At 41.3% G+C, this 20,276-nt stretch overlaps 1 protein-coding gene across 1 annotated transcript in view; it reads left to right on the top strand.

The window, feature by feature from the left end:
- Nucleotides 1–20,276, top strand: part of SYTL5 (synaptotagmin like 5) — a 105,999-nt gene that overhangs the window by 73,375 nt on the left and 12,348 nt on the right. The window contains exons 9-13 of the mRNA XM_035002969.1: nt 4,859–4,951; nt 5,550–5,615; nt 8,723–8,901; nt 11,004–11,103; nt 12,703–12,864. Of these exons, the coding sequence (XP_034858860.1) occupies nt 4,859–4,951; nt 5,550–5,615; nt 8,723–8,901; nt 11,004–11,103; nt 12,703–12,864 (600 nt within the window). The remainder of the gene's footprint in view (nt 1–4,858; nt 4,952–5,549; nt 5,616–8,722; nt 8,902–11,003; nt 11,104–12,702; nt 12,865–20,276) is intronic.

Here is a 20,276-nt window from a genome sequence, read left to right on the forward strand (position 1 = left end):
GAAACAGGGGTGCCTGGGTGGCTCAGTTGGTTAAGCGACTGCCTTCAGCTCAGGTCATGATCCTGGAGTCCCTGGATCGAGTCCCACATCAGGCTCCCTGCTCGGCAGGGAGTCTGCTTCTCCCTCTGACCCTCCCCCCTCTCATGTGTTCTCTCTCATTCTCTCTCTCTCAAATAAATAAATAAAATCTTTAAAAAAATAAAACTGAAACAGTTAGAAATCTTCTCATAAAGAAAAAATCACTACATCAAAAACTAATGATGTACTGTATGGTGACTAACATAACACAATAAAAAAATTTTTTTTAATTAAAAGAAAAAAAATCAGACCTAAATGACTTTATTGATAAGCTCTATGACACTTTCAAGGAAATTATAATTCTAAATATTATACAAACTTTTGTAGTAAAATATATATATAACATAAAATTCACTATTTTACCTATTTTTAAGTCTACAGTTCTGTGGCATAAAGTACATTCATATTGTACAACCATCCCTGCCACCCATCTCCAGAAAGTTTTCATCTCTCCCAATTGAAATTCTGTACCTGTTTTTAAAAAGATTTTATTTACTTACTTAGAACATGAGCAGGGGGAGGGGCAGGGTGAGAGGGAGAGAGAATCCCAAGCAGATTCCATGCTGAGCATGGAGCCTGATGTGGGACTCGATCTTATGACCCTGAGATCCTGACCTGAGTCCAGACCAAGAGTCCACACTTAACCAACTGAGCCACCCAGGCACCCCTGAAATTCTGTACCTGTTATAGTAAATCTCCATTTCCCCATCCATCCAGCCCCTGGCATCCACCATTCTCTCTGCCTCTATGCATTCGATTACTCTAGAAACCTCATATAAGAGCATACAAACTTTTTAAAACAATTGAAAAAGGAATGTTTCCAACTTTATTATTGAGGCCAGTGCAAACCAGATATCAAAAGCAGACAAAGGCATTTTGAAAAAGGAAATAACAAGCTCATTGTATTCCTGAGTATAGATGGAAACATCCTAACCAAAATTTTAGCAAATTGTAATCAGTCATGTTTAGGAAACATAAAACACCATGACCAAGCTGGATTTATCGCAGGTTTACAATTATTTTTGTGATAAGCTCTTTTTTTTAAGAATGGTTTTAGATTTATAGAAAATTTAATACAAAAAATTCCCATGTACCCCATACCCAATCTGTCTTATTAATATCTTGTATTTATGAGGTACATTTGTGACAATGAACCAATATTGATATATTAAAATTAACTAAAGTCCATACTTTATTCAGTTTTCCTTGTTTCTTACCAAACGTTCCTTTTCTGTTCCAGAATCCCATCCAAAATACTGCATTACATTTCATTGTCATGTCTTCTTAGGCTCCCCATGGCTGTGACAGTTTCTCAGATTTTCCTTGTTTTTGATTAACTGTTGTTTTGAGGTCAGGTATTTTGTAAACTTTTCCCTTAATTTGGGTTTGTCTGATGTTTTTCTCATGATCAGAAAGGGGTCATGTATTTTTGGAAGGAAGACCACAGTGACAAAATGCCATTCTCACCATATTATGCCCAGGGTACTGTTAAAAATCAAAATTCAGCTGAGTAAATTTGAAGATCTAATTGGCTTTATTAAACGATTAGTGAATCAGGCAGCATCCCACCTAGGAAGAAGAGGGGAGCTCTGAGGAGGTGCACAAAATGGAAAGTTTTAATACGAAGGAGGGTAGGGCAAGAAAGTTATTAGCAATAGAAAAGGAGTGTTCTAAACAAGGTAGCTTTTCCTTAGGGGAAAAAGCAAGGGGTCTTATCATGTAGATTACTTCATCTTCCTTTGGGGGATGGAGAGGGCTCAAGTGGTAGACTCATTGTTGCCATCAGAAATTCCTGACTGACAGGTTAAGACTACATTTCTGCAGGAGGTTGAAACTGCAACTGGATGAGGTATTAAGCCCTAGTTTGAGGACTCAGCCTTAAGCAATGCCATTTGGGGCCTGTGGGGATTTTTTGTTTTGGTTTGGTTTTTTGTTTTTCTTTTTGGCTTCTTTTTTAAGATTTATTTATTTATTTATTTGAGAAAGAGAGAGAGAGGAGGGGCAGAGGGAGAGAGAATCTTAAGCAGACTCCACACTGAGTGCAGAACCCGACGCAGGGCTCGATCTCATGACCCTGAGATCACGACCTGAGGCAAAATCAAGAGTCAGCTTAACTTAACTGACTGTACCACCCAGGCGCCCCATTTTGTTTTTACACTACATACTATCAACATGACATTACTGTTGATGCTGACTTTGAACACCTGACTGAGGTACTGTTTGTCAGGTTTCTCCACTATAAAGTTACTCATTTCTAACTTTTCTATCTAGTACTCTTTGGAACAAAGTCACTATGTACAGCCCACACTGACAGAGTTATGTTCCACCTCCTTAAAGATGGAATATCTACATAAATTATCTAGAATATTTTTGCATGGGAAATTTGTCTCATCTCCATCCATTTATTATTCAGTCATTTATTAATATCAGTATACTGATATTTATTTTATACTTTGAGTTATAATCTAATATTACTTTATTTTTTTAAAGACTTTATTTGACAGAGACAGCGAGAGAGGGAACACAAGCAGGGGGAGTGGGAGAGCGAGAAGCAGGCTTTCCGTTGAGCAGAGAGCCCGACGTGGGGCTCGATCCCAGGACCCTGGGATCATGACCTGAGCCGAAGGCAGATGCTTAACGACTAAGCCACCCAGGCACCCCTACTTTATTTTATTGCTCAAATTTTTCCAGCTTTGGTCATTGGGAGCTGTTTCAGTTGGCTCTTGTGTTCCTTTGACATACTTCTCTCATTGTGGGTTGGTTTTTTTTGATGTTGTTGTTTTTGTTTTTGTTAGTTTGTTTTTGTCTTGAGCACATTCTTACTTTCTAGATCTACAAGTTGCTCCAGCTCATCTTGTGAGCTCATCAGTGAAAAAGGCAAATATATCAGTATAAAAATTAGCAAGCTTTGAAAAAGTACTTCACAAACCAGGAAATTTAGTTGGCCAATGATCAGAAAAAGGTACTCAACTTAATAATAAGTTTTAGTGAGGCTTCCCCTTACTAATTTTCACATAAACATCTACTGGATTAGCAAGAGAGAAAAAAAAAAATCTGACAATACCAATTTTTGGAAGACAAGAATATCGAGTAGAGGGCACTCTCATATGTTGCTGGTTGGACTGTAAATTGGTACAATTACTCCCAATTGTTTGACATTATCTTAAACGTAATATCAATAACCATGTGGAGATATGCATGCCTTATGACATGGCAGTTCTTCTCACTGGGGCATACCTAAGGGAAACTTGTGTTTCTATGCATCAAGGTACATATTCAAGAATATTCATAGCAACTGTGTTAATAATGGGAAAAATCTAGAAACAACCCAAATAATAAATAAAAATGAACAAACTACAATAACATGAAACAATTTGGATGACTCTTAAAAGACTATAATGTTGAGACAAAGAGGCAAAACACAAAAGAGTATATAACATTTAATTCCATTTACATTAAATTCAAAAACAGGCAAAACAAAATCATATTGTTTAGGAATGTATGCTTAGGTAGTAAAACTATAAAGAAAAACAAAGATGTGATTACCATAAGAGTTAAGATATTATTTCAAAGATGGGGGAGAAAGGGGTTTGTGATATGGACAGAACACAAAGGGGTCTTCTACTTGGGCACCATATAGTATTATGCTGTACATTTATATTTTATGTACTTTTCTATATGTGTTATATTTTATAATAAAATTCTTTTTTATTCTAAAGCACAGGATTCTTTTTTTTTTTTAAAGATTTTATTTATTTATTTGAGAGAGAGAGAACACATGAGAGGGGATAGGGTCAGAGGATGAAGCAGACTCCCTGCCGAGCAGGGAGCCTGATGTGGGACTCGATCCAGGGACTCCAGGATCATGACCTGAGCCGAAGGCAGTCGCTTAACCAACTGAGCCACCCAGGCGCCCTAAAGCACAGGATTCTATATAGAGAACAATCTCAAGTTATGAAACTGGTTAAAAGACATGATGACTGTCCATTAGGTGTGCACAATATTATATGATTTTTCACATAAACAAGGAGAAAGGCATGAAATGTAACATGTAAAATACTGATTTAACCCGGGGTGAGAGGAAACAAAGGGAGGAGAGGAGAAGCAAAAAAGAAAGGTGTTCTTTTAAAAAAAGCATGTATGATATATTCCCTTTATGTGTGGTTGTGAATGTAGGCATGTGTGTATACATATCATAAAACTTGGAAATTTTGGTCATTAATATATTAAAGAGAGATCTAAGTTTAATTTATATTTATCTATATTGCTTGAAATTTTTTACTATAAAAATGTATTGCTTAAATAACTGGGAGCAGGGTTGGGGGAGCCACTCTATCATGAAGGAGAAGAAAAGTAGAATCTGGAATTTTGGACAAGAGTCCAGTGTCTAAAATAGTTCACTCTGTCAGAGAGATTTTTAAGATCTATTTCCCCATCTTGACAGTATACACACACACAGACCCCTTTTTTTAATTAAAAAAAATAATTTGAGTACATTGCCCAAAGCTTAGAGATCAGGGAGGTAAAGTTGAAACCCAGGTCCGTGTGATTCCAAATTTCATGTTCTTTTCGTAAAGCAAGCACCACCAGGCAGGAGACCCCACTCCTCTGATGAAGTAATTCAGGTTGAATGGATAGCAAAAGAGAAACCTCAGAATAGGGTGATTTCTAGATATTTGGTTAGGATTTTTTAGGTATTTAAAAAGAAAGTGATTTTTGAAGTGAAACTTTTTCTAGGAAAGAAAGAAACCAAACCACTGATTTTCTCCTCCTCCCTTAGGGCTCCTTGGAAGAGACTGAGGAAGGTGTTCATGACTTAGCGTCCTCCCGGTTTTCTGCCAACAACCACAGTCTAGCAAGTGGCCTGTCAACCGTAAGCACTTCTCTAGCATGTGACTGGAAGCTTCTTTCCCTCGTTGATTTTCTGTACTTTTCCCAAAGGAGAGAGGAATGTTCTTGAGAATATGTGTGACAGTAAAGAGTCACTATAATCTCCTGCTTGCCCTTTGCACACAGAGTACTTTTTGGTCTAATTTGGCGTGAGCTCTTCCTTCCCTCTCCTTCCACGGTCCTCACCAAGTTTTTAAAACCTCTTCACTCCCTAATTCAGGCTCTCATCAGCTCAAGCCCATAAACTATCACAGTTCTCTGCTGATACCTTTCTTTCCCTGCCGCCATCCTGTCTGTTTCAAACTGTCCACCATGCTGTTGCCATTTTCCCAAAATACCTAGCTAGTCAGCTTTCTCTCCTACTCAGACACTGTCCATAGCTTCTCACTCACCGCCTATAGAATAATGTCCCTTCTTACTTTCATGTTCATGCCTTTGCTTGAGAGGTTGGCTTTAGGAGCCCCCCGTCCTCATCTACATTTGTGTGTATGTGCCTGTAAATCTTTTTCTTTGCTCCTCTGATTTCTGTCTGTTGCTCTAATACCCTTTTTTCTTTTGACCTTTGGACGACTTTCTTAAAGAATTCTCAAGCAGGCTCTGACAGGAAGTGGACCTACCTAAATGTCCCCGATGCTGACTCAGACACTGTGAGTTTTCAGTCTTTCCTTTTCCTTATTTCCAACCGTGCTTTGCAAATTTCATGGTATGGGAAATCTGATTAGGTGGGCAGTTTTTCCAGCACTTATCTTTTTCTGACTTGTGTACAGTTAACTAGAGTTTCTCTTTAAAGGGTAAACAGCATTATCGGAATCCGAGTATCCCAAGGAAAGAAAAATTCATTAAACATTAGAATCCAAGCACCAGTCAAAAGACGTATGGTTCAACATGATTTACCATTAATGAGATACCTTTAGAATCAACATCTCTATTTTAAATCACAACATTGGGTCGGTTAAGAGCATAAAGTTTGGTTAGTAGGAAAATTGCCTTAGCTGCCTTAATTTCTCCCAAGCTTCAGCATTTGTGGGTTTTTAAGTTTTCTTCTATCTTTAGGGGCCCCCTGCTTAGTGAGGACTTCTTTGAAGATGTGGCTACTGAGAGATGTGGTGTAGACAGAACTGAGTGATATTAGGAGGTGGGGAGGCATGCTGGGGAGGTCCTCAGACTAAAAATCTGGAGCTCTTGCTCTGTGTCTTGGCACTGCTAATAATTTCTGTGAGCCAGTGTTTTTTCATATGTAACATGAGGGGGTAGGGGCTTATTCATGAAGCCCTTGGAAGTCAAAGAATAGTCCATGGACCAGCAGCCTTGCCTCACTTGGGGCAGAGACTCTAGCACTTTGTCAGTTCACAGAGCCCCTAGTGATTCTTTCATCCCACTCCTGAGCCAAAATTAACACCTGACTAACCCATTTATTAAGTAGCTAGTGATGTGAAATGTTGGGGTTCAGGAGCGAATTCTTGAGGCATCTTTGGTGCAAAAAGGTGGTTTTATTAAGGCACGGGGACAGGGCCCATGGGGCAGAAGGAGCTGCACTAGGGTTGTGAGGAGTGACTGATTATACACTTTCAAGTTGGGAGGGGGTTGGGGATAGCATAAGTCTCTAAGGAATTTGGAAGCAAGGTTTCCAGGACCTTGAGGGGCTAGCTGTTGTTAGGATAAGGTCATTTACTACTGTCTAGTAAAACCCTAGTCACGAGACCCTTCGGATGTGTATCAGGGAGCCATATGCTTGGTGGATGATTGCTTACCTATATCTTGGGGGCTAGTAGAGCTAAAGAAAGTTTCCAAAGGGATTTTTATCTATTAAAGAAGACTTATGGGATCCTGGAGGTGGGCTCATGTCAAGCTAAGGTTGCCTTTTGCCTCTAGCAAAAGTATTAACATTAAGGCAGTTGAGTTCCTGGAGGAAGGTCACCCTTCCTATCTTAAGTATTTGTCAATGGGCTGCAAGGGAAATTTAATTCCGTTCTATATTTCCTTTGCCTTTGTTCTCCACACCAGTTAGGTCAAAAAAACTTTGTAAGCACTGGTATCCTAACAAGTTAGTAGACATGCAAAACAATAATACACATACACTGAAAGAAAAATAGCTTTATTCCATTCTTAAATAGCCCTTAATCCTTACTAATGGGACATGGGTACCTGTTGGGCACTTCACAACTCGTCACATCTTGGAATCTGATTGGACAGCACCACTTGTCACATCTTGGAATCTGATTGGACAGCACCATGTTGATTTTTATGCAGTACTTGCTTATTTTTCACAACAACTGTCAAAAACTCAGCTTCACGCAGATAGGACTTAACTGAAAAAGAATAAATTGTGATTTAATGTTGACACGGTGAACTACTGCTAAGAGTTTGCATGGTGTCTGATCGATGTCACTGTGTTTCCCTTGAAATTTTAAAATACCCCGTGGTCCCCCTGTGAGGTTGCTGTGGGGCTCTGGGATGCCTCAGTACACATTTTGCAAACTGTGGACCTAGGAGTTTGTTAGAAAAGAAGACTCTGAGACTGACTGCATCAGAATCTTCATTTTAACAAGATCTGGTGATTTATGTGCAATTAAAAGTTTGAAAAACACTGCTCAAAGCCACCTGTTATTATGAAAATTCTGTTTTGTTCTAGGAATGGGAAAGACCAATGAGCTCACTCACTGGCTCTCTTGAAATTATAATTCCTAAGTAATTATGGAATTCTTGGTTTACTCTTGACCTTGACTTAAGCTTAGAAGAGATACTGGCCACGTAGCCCGCATCCTGTTCTTTGATCAGGCTCTGAGCAACTAGAGGAATGTCATGACTTGCGTTATGCGTAACAGACACAAGTGGGAAGTCTAGGCTCTCTTTGTACTTCCTCTAGTCCTTCCCAGTGGTTCACAGACAGGGCTTTTGAAACTGCTGGGTCACTCATGAAAGCCTTCCAAGTGGTCTCTTGTGAGTCATGTTGCTAAGATACAGTTTTGGCACTAAAGGATAATCTTGTTACATTTAATTTAAAATGTGTCTCTTGTCACTAGTGATTTCAAATAAAATCAGAAATCTTATTCATTCTCGTAGATTTGGACTTTTTTTTTTTTACATTTGTTTGTTGGTGTGTTGATTATTTAGTGTTCTATTTTTGTGGGTGTGGCTATTTTACAGAGGTTTACAAAGCCCTGGTCTTACACTACCTATATGACCAAAACAGCTGCCTGGGGAATTCACAGCAGCCAAGGGTAAATGACGTTCTGGCATGCCCTTGTTATAGCTGCAGTTACGGCTTCCCAGAGACTGCTGGGATGCTCTCTGTGGGTATCAGAGAGAGAAACTGTGGCTCCTGCCTGCACGGAATATAGGAGCTTCCCTTTGTCCTGATGGATGCATTCTAGACCTTGGAGTAGGTTGACCTTGAGTCTACCAGCGAGAGAGGCAAAAGCTACAGAGGTGGGGAGAGGACATGGGATTGGAAGTGCTTCAATGACCCTGTATTCATTAGAAGTGAATAAACAAAGGCTATTCACTTGCCCCTCTCAGCAAGTTTCCTGCCTTCCTTTCCAACACTCCTTAAGTCTTCTTGTCCCTTGTCAGGCTTGGGTTTTATACAATACCAGAAAACCAAGCAAAACAAGTGATTTTTGCTTTCTTCATTCACCCTGGACTTTACTGCTCATTATAAAGAATAAGAATTATAATTGAATAAAGAGGGTAGCTTCTTTGTAGAGCTAATTAGAATAACCCTGGACACCTCTTTTCATCTTGTTTATTCCAGACCAGCCTTAACAGCATGATGAGTGTTTACAGTGAAACAGGAGACTATGGCAATGTGAAGGTCAGTGGTGAAATCCTTCTCCACATCAGCTACTGCTACAAAACTGGCGGGCTCTACATTTTTGTCAAGAATTGCAGAAATCTGGCCATAGGAGATGAAAAGAAACAGAGGACAGATGCGTAAGCACTTAGCATATTCCTCGAACTGTTTTCTTTGTCAGTATGTGTGATTTTGTCTTAGCATTCCTCTTGATTCAGAGCCTTCTCAGAAGGTCGATTGTCATTTTCCTCCCGTGCGACACTTCTAAATATTCTCTAAGTGTATGTATAATGGTTGTGTCCATGATTATCTGATTTTTCCAAAGCCACGTGTTGATATGATTCAGGACTGACATATTTGTAATTTACACAGAGGCAGCTCTGTGATAGAAGCTGGCTGACACATTGGCCTACCCCGGGATCTCTGAGTATCCTGTTCTGGGAGACCCTCCAGAGAAAATCGCCAAGCTGTTAGCCTAATTGAACAACTCAAAAGGACAATTTTGAGGTTCTCAGGATTCCAGATATTAGCTGGGAGGCAGATATGGACCGTTGGTACATTGGAAGGGAGCCAGATGAAAGATGTGTCAGGGGCTCCCAAAGTCATTGCCAGACTTGATGATTTACTAGGAAGAGTCACAGGACTCCACTTGTCATAAGCAGCAGAGAAAAAAGGCATGTGTGGCGAAGTTCTGAAGAATCCGGCTTCAACTCCCAAGCATCCTCCCCCACTGGAGTCGCACGTGATGTGCTTAATTCCTCCAGCAACGAGTCGTGGCAGCACCAACTGTCACATACCAAAATTCCAGTCTCCGTGAAGGAAAGCAGGTGTTCTGCCTAAGCCATATTGTTTTTACAAATAGTTTAGTCACAGTGAGCCACTTACATCTGTTCTGGGAGTGATGAGAATCCTCCTCAAATCCAAGTTTCCAGATGCCGACCAATGGCAAATGTTGTAAGCAGGCATTTCCAAGGACAGCCATCTGAGGCCAGCTGTGTTACCCCTTTCCTCCATAATAGGTGACCCAGGTCCAATAAACAACTCAGAGAAGCTGTTTCCAAGTGTCTAAAGATAGACAAATGGGAGTGGGGCACCTGACAGGCTCAGTTGGTGGAGTGTGCAGCTCTTGATCTCAAGGTTGTGAGTTCGAGCCCCCATTTTGGGTGTAGAGATTACTTAATTTTAAAAAAAAAAAAAAAAGACAAATGAGGGGCACCTGGGTGGCTCAGTCGTTAAGCATCTGCCTTCGGCTCAGATCATGATCCCAGGGTCCTGGGATCGAGCCCCACATCGGGCTCCCTGCTCGGCGGGGAGCCTGCTTCTCCCTCTCCCGCTCGCCCTGCTTGTGTTCTTGCTCTCGCTCTCTCTCTCTCTCTGTCAAATAAATAAATAAAATCTTAAAAAAAAAAAAAGACAAATGAGTGGATTCTGAGTATAGATGGGTCCACCTACTTCCTCAGCTGAATATTCAAGGGCTTCAGGACCAATATAATCATTTAGAGTAGCATGGAGAGAGGTCACCTAAAGCCCTGGTAGATGTGCTTCACAGCTCTGGTAGCATCTTGTACATTGCAGTCTTGTACATCTTGTGCATTTCTAAGTTTGCCTTGATACCCCTGCTCCAGGAGGCTCCTGGGATATCCCAGCACAAGGTGTCAGGTAGAATTGCTTTTGTGACATCAGGTTGTTATTTACTATTTGTTCTTTTTCACCATTTTCCTTCATTCATCCATGACCACTGATTCCACTCATCAGAAGTTCTGACATCGGAATAGAGAGGAATATAACCCTACAGTATTTTGTGAGACCAATGATCCTATGAATAGATGACATCTATTGAGGAGTATAACATGTCAGCTCCCTGTATGTATCAACCAATTTAATCCTTGCAATGCCATAAGTTGGATACTGTTGTTATCCCAGTTTTACAGATGAGGAAACTGAGGACAGAGAAGTTAAGTAAGTTCGTGAGTTTACCAAAACCAGTGAGGCATGGAGTGATTCAAGCCTAGTTGGCTTGACTTCAGAGCCCACACTCTTCATCACTATACTTTACCACTTCTCTCTTACTGGAAGCCCAGAGTTATATTTTAAGGTATCCTGCCATGTAGACTACATTCTCTCTGGTTCTCTCATGTTTGCTGGCCTATTCCCTTCACCTCTTTTATTCACTGAAATCCCTGACTATTCCTTGCAAAGTAGATGTCTTCCAATAATTACTTTCATGTTTTCTCATGTACAGTTATGTCAAGTCATACCTTCTTCCTGACAAGTCCAGAAACAATAAGCGCAAGACCAAGGTCAGAACAGGCACCAATCCAGAATTCAATGAGACGCTAAAGGTGAGTACATGCTCTCTCATATTCACGCAAGTGATACCGTTCATATCCTCATTGGTTTAAAATTGACTACGGAGGATTTGCATGTCCAGACTTAAATATCTTTTAGAAAAGTAGAATTTGAATACATTCGTGTCACGCCCTTGGCTTTCCTAACAGTTTTTGGAAAAACTGTAAACCACCCTTACTCGGCTTATTTCTCGCTGCTGCTAAAGTGACGCCTGAAGTAAAGATGATCCAGTGAAATTCCATCTGAGCCGGGGCATCTTGTCAAAAAATATGGTTCACCCTTGGGAAAACTGTTTTTTCTAGTTCCCCTTAAAAGGAGTTTGTCACAGTTTTGACACTAACTTAGCAAGTCACTTTGTGCCCACTCCTCATTCTGCTCACACAGCATGAGTGTGTGCAATTTCTTGTCAGGTTTCAGAGTTGGGCTAAATTTAGGCCTGTGGTTAATGAACAGTGGAGATGCACAGCTGGATTTGAGGAACCTCAGGGAGAGTGGCCCCGATAAGACATGACCCAGGCCCCAATCCTGGAGACATTCTTTCCCCCATGGGCTTCTATGTAACAACCCCTTCTCCCACCCTGGACCAATCTAGCCTGGTAAGAAAGATCCAGGGAGGCTGGAATGTAGAAGTTATTGCCAGTCGCAGGGAAATGTATGGACCTTGTACCTGGAGTGAGGGAGTCAGAATCCACCATAGCAGGAAGTTGGTGAGTGGGGACATCCATCAGTGGGGTTGTGTTTGGAAGCAGGAGCCAATATGAAGACAGATCAAAGTGAGGATGAATGAATATAGGCAGGGTGGGAATCTGGTGGCTCTAACAAGGTAGCAAAGATGAGCCCAAGCAGAATAGATAGGGTGACGTGGCAAATTCAGGAAGCATGGAGCCAAGGTCAATCACGCCAGGACCAGCAAAGATGGGTATAGAAGCAAATCCAAGTTCAAGAAACAGTCTGCAGTGTGTCTCAGGTGGGAGTTGCATAGAACTAGCAGGAGGTTCGAGGGTGTATAGGCATGTGGCTGTGGATCACGTTCTGCTGAAAAGGAAAAGCTACCCCAGCAGTATTTTCTTTCCGCTCAGTCTCTGTATTGGTCTCTTCACTCCTGCGCTTATGCGAGACTTGATGAAGTTTGGTGTTTGCAAGTTTCTCACTGAGGGTACTTTCCTGGATTTGGGGGTTCTTGTCATGACTAAAATAAGACAGAGAAGTTGGAGAGTTGATATAGCAAACATTAAGCTTACGAAGGAGAGGTTGAAAAACGATTCACAGATGAAAACGGGGTAAAACTGGAAAGGGGACAGTCTTCATTACCTAATACTTTTAATATACTATTTGAAGTTTATTGACTTCTTCCTAAATAATTGGCTGATACATCTTTCAGTGTGAGGTCTAACACAAAATGAGTTCATGGCATAGAACCCCCGTTGTAGCATAAACAAGGGAAAATGCAGTGGGCTTGTGTGTGTGTGTGTGTGTTTCATTCATGTTACTAGTGTGTATGATCTGAAAGATGGCGAAAGTAAATTTCAGCCTGTGGTAGAATTGGGCAGAGCCCTCCACGTGGAGTGTGATGTTGTGACTCTCGTTTGTAGTACACCATCAGCCACGCCCAGCTGGAAACAAGAACTCTGCAGCTCTCAGTCTGGCATCATGATCGATTTGGACGTAACAGCTTCCTTGGGGAGGTGGAGATTCCTTTTGATTCATGGAACTTTGAAAATCCAAATGATGAGTGGTTTGTGCTTCAGCCCAAGGTAGGAAATGCCTCCAGATTAATCGAACAGTTATGCAACGAGACAGGTTAGGAACAAAATTGATGTCATAGGCCTAGAGAATCTGAAGACTTCTCTCATTTTCAAGTGGTAATCTGAACAGATGAGTGCAGCTAATTTTGGAATAATACAATACATGTAAATCCTTTCCTTGGAACTCCTTCTTTAATACAGACCGTCTGTACAATGCAAGTCACATAGTCATATGTATTATTAATTTGACTTACTAAAAATGTATTCATCATTTGAAAGTCTCCATGGATTAAAAAAGGGGAGTACATTGTATGATCCTATCAGAAAGAGAAAGCATTCAGTTTCCCATAGGCAAAAACAAATCCATAGAGCCAGTCAGTCTTAAAACATTCTCTCAGGGCACCTGGGTGGCTCAGTCATTAAGCGTCTGCCTTTGGCTCAGGTCATGATCCCAGGGTCCTGGGATCGAGGCCCGCATTGGGCTCCCTGCTCTGCGGGAAGCCTGCTTCTCCCTCTCCCGCTCCCCCTGCTTGTGTTCCTGCTCTCGCTGTGTCTCTCTCTATCAAATAAATAAGTAAAATCTTAAAACAAAAAAAACCATTCTCTCTATTCCCCATTCTCCACAATTCATACATAAGCAGGAGTGGCCTTTCCTTGGCTCACATGAGGAAGTAAGGAGTAGCTAAAGTATCTGGTTTCCTATATTCCTACTTTTGAGATTCTTAACCCAGGTTTTAAGTTATAGTCAGAAAAACAATCTTAAAGCTGGTTCTAGAAATTAAATGCAATACAGCATGTTCTAGACCAACAGTACCTTGGATTCACTCTATGCAACCGGAGTCTCTCTACATTTATAGTAATTTTTAAGTTGAAAGTGAGATGAAAAAAGGTCACATTTATGTAACCGAAGATTGTTCTTTATATACAGAGAGGCAAAAAGAACATGATGGTAAAGATAGTAGACTCAATTCAGACTTCCTGGCTTCAGTCCTGGCTTCATGACTATCTGTGTGACACTGGGCAAATTAACTTCCCAGACTTTGGTGTTCTCATTTGTGATACAATAATTGGACATATCTTACTGGGATGTTGTGAAGTTTGGAGAAGCACTCTGCAATGCTCGCAGTATTGTGTCGGGCACATTTTAAGCTCTCAGTAAATGCTAGGTAGTGTTTATGTTACGTGAGAGTCCTTGTATTGCAATTGACAGAAACCCCAGCTCATACCACTCAAAAAAGGAAATTATTGACCAGTGATTATCAAGCGTGGCTTTACCCAGATAACTCACATCGTATCAAGGCCCTGGACTCTCTTGGTCTCTCTTCTCTGTGTTGGCTACATTTTGAGACTCTGTGCAGTTGGCTTCCATCACTAGCTCTACTATGCTTCTCTTGGACATTACAATACATGTAAGCCCCTCCTCCTTGCATCACATGGCCCGGGAGAGGACAAATGTCCTCCTCTTCCAGCAGTCCACCCAGCACCCTGGGCCTGGTTCTCCTCATTCTGATGACATCATTTGCCCGTCCTGAGCTAATTGCCGTGGCCGGCCAGGGAGGTGAGATACGTTGGCTGACTTAAGACAATCAGAATATACCCTGGTCCTGAAGGTAGTATTGCCCCAAAGGAAATCCAGGTATAGTAGTTCTAAAGGAATGGTGAGTGGAAGCTGAACAACAACACATGCGTGGATCAGCAGCAGCAACAGCATTGTTCACTACAAACATCATAAGGTAAGTATCATCATTTCCATTGCATCTGAGGAGATCGAGACTCAGAAGTTAAATACAACTTTCTGGTAAGAGTTTTAGAAGTGCTGACCTCAAGCTTGGTGTAAATCACTCATGGAAAATCTTTGGGAAGTGTAATTGGGCTGTGGGTAAAATTAATAATAAAATATAATAAAAGTCCTTAAACATAAAATAACTGCAAGCCCCTGACTAACATAAATGTGATAGGAAATACAAGAGTCACAAGAAATAAGTCTGCAGGAGTGTAACATTCCCTTGACATTAAGCATGGGAAATAATTGGTCATTAAACACTGAATCTCTTGGAGTTGAGTGAAAAGCCTCACCCTGAAGGATAGCACTTAATCTGACTCAACAGTCTCCTGTCACTCGCTTCCTTTTGTGTATGATGGGTGAGCACCACAGAATCATAGTTAGAAAATATCCAAGACATTATATGAAGCATGATGCAGATGTAGGACAAGTAACATTCATTTTAGTACATGAAATTAACTTGTCATAAATTTAACATTAAAGCACATAGGGGCTCTTTGGAAAACAGCTTGGAACATTCCAGTCAGTTTCCTGGAAATGGTTGAAGGACTTGCACTGGGATGATATCTAAGCTCTCCCAGGCATATCCTCTGTGCTTAGGGACCAGCCACTTTCCGTGGTAATCACCTTCACATTGCCACTGAGTGATTTCACTTTCTTTTTTTTTTTTAAGATTTTATTTATTTATTTGACAGAGAGAGACACAGTGAGAGAGGGAACACAAGCAGGGGGGAATGGGAGAGGGAGAAGCAGGCTTCCCGCGGAACAGGGAGCCGGATGCGGGGCTCAATCCCAGGACCCTGGGATCATGACCTGAGCCGAAGGCAGACGCTTAATGACTGAGCCACCAAGGTGCCCCTTCACTTTCTATCATAAGGGAGAAGCAGCTCTCAGGCTGCTCAAGGTAGAAAAGTTCTGATTGAGTGTAATGTCTGGAACTCCTTGGTCCTCTGCCAGATCCCCTTGGATTCCTTTAACCATGACTGTTAGGAATTTTGCCTCCAACAGCCTTCACCTGAGACTCTGTTTAGAAGACTGTTCCCAGGCTACTGTAGCTTTTCCAGTGAGCGGAGAGAGTCAGAAGCTCCTAGGAGCTTATGTACCACCTACCATGAGGCAACTCTTTGCCAATAACTCCTAGATGGGGGAGTCTGAAAGCCCAGTTCCCTTACTGAGAGTGGCGGGGGCAAGGAGGGTGGTGTTCCAAGGCATTACTTACACTCTACAGCTTCCCTGCCAGATCAGGCTATACCCTTGCCTGGCTTCCTCCTGACCTTTTTCCTGGTCACCCCTTCCCTGGTCTATTCTGGGAGCAATTCTTAAGTCATGTGCGTTAAGAATCCTCATCTCAGAGTGAGCCTCTGGGGAACCCCACAGAGCTTCGTGTCTTTAATCCATGTCATCTTTCTCTGCCAAGAAAAAGATGACACACAGACACATATATGTGTCTCTGACACATATAGACGCATAGACGTATCTCTCATACGTGTAGAGGAAAGCCCACAGTTTCAGCCTTGTTTGGACGCCATGCCTTCCAGAAATGGGGAGGACAGGTGCTACGTACTCTGTAGGCTGCCTCCTATTCATTGGTGGCTCATCCTCAGGCTGAGCTGGGCTCCGGGTGGTGGATTATCAGCCGACTTCGAGAAGCGTTGCTTCGTTTTCAGTCTCCTATCTCAGTCACTTCATCAGCTGCAGCTAGAGTACGAGCAGCCCTGGAGACTTGATGTTTCCTTGTAGATTATCCAGCTAAGGAGGTGAAGTGTAAGCCACAGGGGCCAATTTCCTTAGTGATAGAGGATCAGAATGAATAGTCCTTCGGCATTCGGAAATACTGACATCCCTTTGCAGTGGGAATATGGGAAAGACACAGTGCCTCATTTCTCATTGACTCTGTGTTAGTGAACGTCCCTCGGCACCTGCCTTTTTGCTGAGACTTATGGCACTAAGCCAGTGAGGAGGCTGGTGCAGACAGAGGAAGAACTCAAGTTGTCAAGTGGGCTGTAAAGTAGTTTCACAGTACGACTTCCATTTTACTACACAACAGGAGATTGTTTATCAGCTGTAACTCATTATCTTTCTGAAAGGCATATTAGGTAGGTAGACCAGAAGGGTTTGTCAGTATGAATTGCCTTTCATGTCTTCCCAGAAGGTGCTATTATAAAAAACAAGGAGCTTTGAAAATCAACAGTGAGCTCAAGTGTTTTCCAAGGAAATCTTCTCTGTTCTGCCTTCAGGTGGAGAGTAAATGCAAGTTCCTGTGAAATTATTACTGAGCTAAAAGGCTCTCTCTCTCTATTTGGAGGTTGGGGCAGACTTTTGTCCATAATCTGTGACCCCCACCTTAGACCTGAAAATGTCCTGGGAACTCTGTTTCCAACTCCGATGTAATGTGGATCTCTTCAAAAAGCAGAAGATGATGGGGCTTGCCTGATGATGCAGGTGTCACATACTAATCTATATTAGTAGAGGTTAGAACCTGCAATGCTGGGATTTATTGATGTTATTAATGTTAGTGTTCCACTGGTATTTAGCTTAATTAAAAATATACTGGTGACTTTCTATAAATACAGTCTTGAAATCTTGTAAGAGTAGAAAAGAGTAAAGATGAAGCCTTGTAGCATTATAATCACATACAGAAGAAATTCAAGGGAGGGAGTCATCTTGCAGCCTGTACATGGCTAATAAATGTCTTGGGATACTTTGGGTATTCTTGCAAGGAAATTCCGAGGCAACATCATCTCCTGACATACCATCATTTTACGTCATTCAACCACCTTTTGCTCTGAGAAAGGTAAAATTTTCTGGGGGTGAAGGGCGGAGCCCTTGACCAGTAACTGATGGGTGAAGGAGCATCATCAACATTCTCATTCTTTTGTCTCCTGGTTGGGACAGCTCTTGGAGATGTGATCTGTCTTGTCTGCAAAGCTCCCCTGTGGAACTGAAAAAGTTACTCACCATAAAACTTTGCCCAATATCACAACCTTGTTAAGCCTTCTTCAGTTTGTGGTCCCACTTCCTCACTCCCCTTCCTAATAAAACACACTAAGATAAATTTGTGTCTTAGGGTCTTCCGGGCAACCCAGAATAGAAACCTCGTTTTCATCTTCCTTGCTACTACCTCCCTTCACACACACCTCTAATCACACCTGACTTCCTGCCAGCTTTTAAACACATTTTACACAGTCCCCACTGAATCTTGCTCATACTATACTGTTTTCTTATCCCAGACTGACCTTCCCATCCCCTCTTTATCAGTCATCATATCTCCCATCCTTTAAGCACCAGGCAAAGGCCACCTCTTTATCCCAATCTAGATGATTCTCTCTCTTCCCACAGTAGTTTCTTTGTACCTGTATTGAAGCAACTGTCATCCTTTGAGCTGAGCTTACAATAGTAGGTCAGTTCATAAAGCCACAGAAATCACACACATACAAACATACACCTCCAGTGCATTTCTTAATCATTTATTTTAACTTAAAGTGTGCATTGATTTTCAAGTCTTTTAATATAGGGATAATTCATTTTGTTTGAGTATAGTTTCGGTGATTAGAATTCTGTTCTATCTTCCTGGCATAAATTCTGACCCTAGTGCATTCTAATCAGTGGTTTCTAGTTTGAGCTTTTCTAAAATGCAGCAAGAACTTGAGAATGCTTTCAAAGTAAACCAAATATAAAAGCTTTCTAAATATTCATGATTGTTTTCTAATCTTTTATAGCTTCGAGCCCAAATGTAATCCAATAGCAAATTGATTTTCAAATACTTAGTTCTTTGAAAGTATTCATATTAATTTTTATAGTAGTAGCTGTCTTTTTGCACTCGTCAGTTTATTGATATGAAATTATATAATTAGAACCACAGACGTGCCTGGCATAAAGAACCTGGGAGACGAATGCAGCTGGCTTTTGATAAGCATACAGTTCAACTGATAGGAGTAGGCATGCATGGTCTTTGTATAGAGGATCCTACTCTTCACTGGGAATGGAGAACATTAATCTGATGAGTCAGTTAAATAAGGGCAGATTTATAGAGCTTCTATTGAATATATGTCTCCTGGATAGACTGAAACCTCAGTAGGGTCTGTCTCATGTGTCTCTGCAGCACTTAGCAAAATGCCTTCAAAGCATTACTACAAGAAGGCATCCCATATGTGTTGGTAGGATTGAATGAGTTGAATTGAATTGAATTCTACCTTTCTCGGAGCAAAAGGTGGTTGAATGACGTAAAATGATGGTATGTCAGGAGATGACGTTGCCTTGGAATTTCCTTGCAAGAATACCCAAACTATCCCAAGACATTTATTAGCCATGTACAGGCTGCAAGATGACTCCCTCCCTTGAATTTCTTCTGTATGTGATTATAATGCTACAAGGCTTCATCTTTACTCTTTTCTACTCTTACAAGATTTCAAGACTGTATTTATAGAAAGTCACCAGTATATTTTTAATTAAGCTAAATACCAGTGGAACATTAACATTAATAACATCAATAAATCCCAGTATTGCAGGTTCTAACCTCTACTAATATATATTAGTATGTCACACCTACACACATCACTTTTTCCTACCAACGTATTTTCCCATCCAAAGCTCTCAGCTAAAAGCAAATAGAGCCTGCATTGGTTAGCTATTATATAGAAAACTATTCTAAACCTTAGTGGCTTAAAACAATTTATTATTGCTCATCATTCTGTGGGGTGACTAGGCTCAGGTAGGTGGTTCTCAGTGAAGGTCTCTCATGTGGATGCAGCTAGATGGTAGACTGAGGCTGAAGTCATATGAAGGATTGACTGGGCTGGTTGTTCAAGTTGGCTGTCTCACACTTACTGTTAGCTGCCAACCAGAGTACCTCCATGTGGCCTCTTTCTGTGGCTTGGGCCTCAACACCATGGGTCCTCGGAGGGAGCATCCCAAGGATAATCATTCTAAGAGAGGAAGTAGAAGCTGTTGATCTTGGGCTTGGGGCCCAGAAACTGGCACATTGTCACTGGTGCCATGGTCTCCTGGTCGAACCAATCACAGGGTCCACTAAGATCCAAAGAGAAAGGATAAATACCCCACCGCTCATTGGCTATAGCATCAAAAAAGTAATGACCTCTTTAATTTGCTATAATGCCCATTACAACTTTCCATTTGTGACATTCATATAAAGTAAAATTTACTGAAACTGTCAAAACAACAAGAAAAGTCCTTTTACAAGGCATGTGACTTAATTAGATTAAATATTAGATGGGTAGTCTATTTCACTGTCTAATCTCATGTTTGCCCCTAGTAAGAAGGTTGAATAAAATACTTCAAATGATTTTCCCACCTTTACTGATAAGTTTTATCACCACCAAGAGGAAAGTCAGGCAAGGATCCCTTTTCCTGGTAATGGTCTCAGTCATCTTTGCTGAGGCTTGAACAGCCTCTGGCTTCACTGTTTGAGTTTGGGGGTTTCTGGCCTCTCAGAAGACAGCAGTTCTCAGCCCTCGACTCAGTGCCCAGGGGCCAGGTTCCTGAAGGAAAGGCCTAAGAAAATATACCAACTTTCTTACCCCATTTATGAAAAGTCAGTTGAGTTGACTCAATGGCAACTAGGAGCTTTATAGAGCAAAGGGTCTGGGTATTATGTTCACATTGAATTTTTGAACTGAAA

This window comes from Mirounga leonina, unplaced genomic scaffold (assembly GCF_011800145.1).
Source record: "Mirounga leonina isolate KUSES-001 unplaced genomic scaffold, KU_Mleo_1.0 Mir_101609, whole genome shotgun sequence".
In the NCBI taxonomy this organism is placed as follows: domain Eukaryota; kingdom Metazoa; phylum Chordata; class Mammalia; order Carnivora; family Phocidae; genus Mirounga; species Mirounga leonina.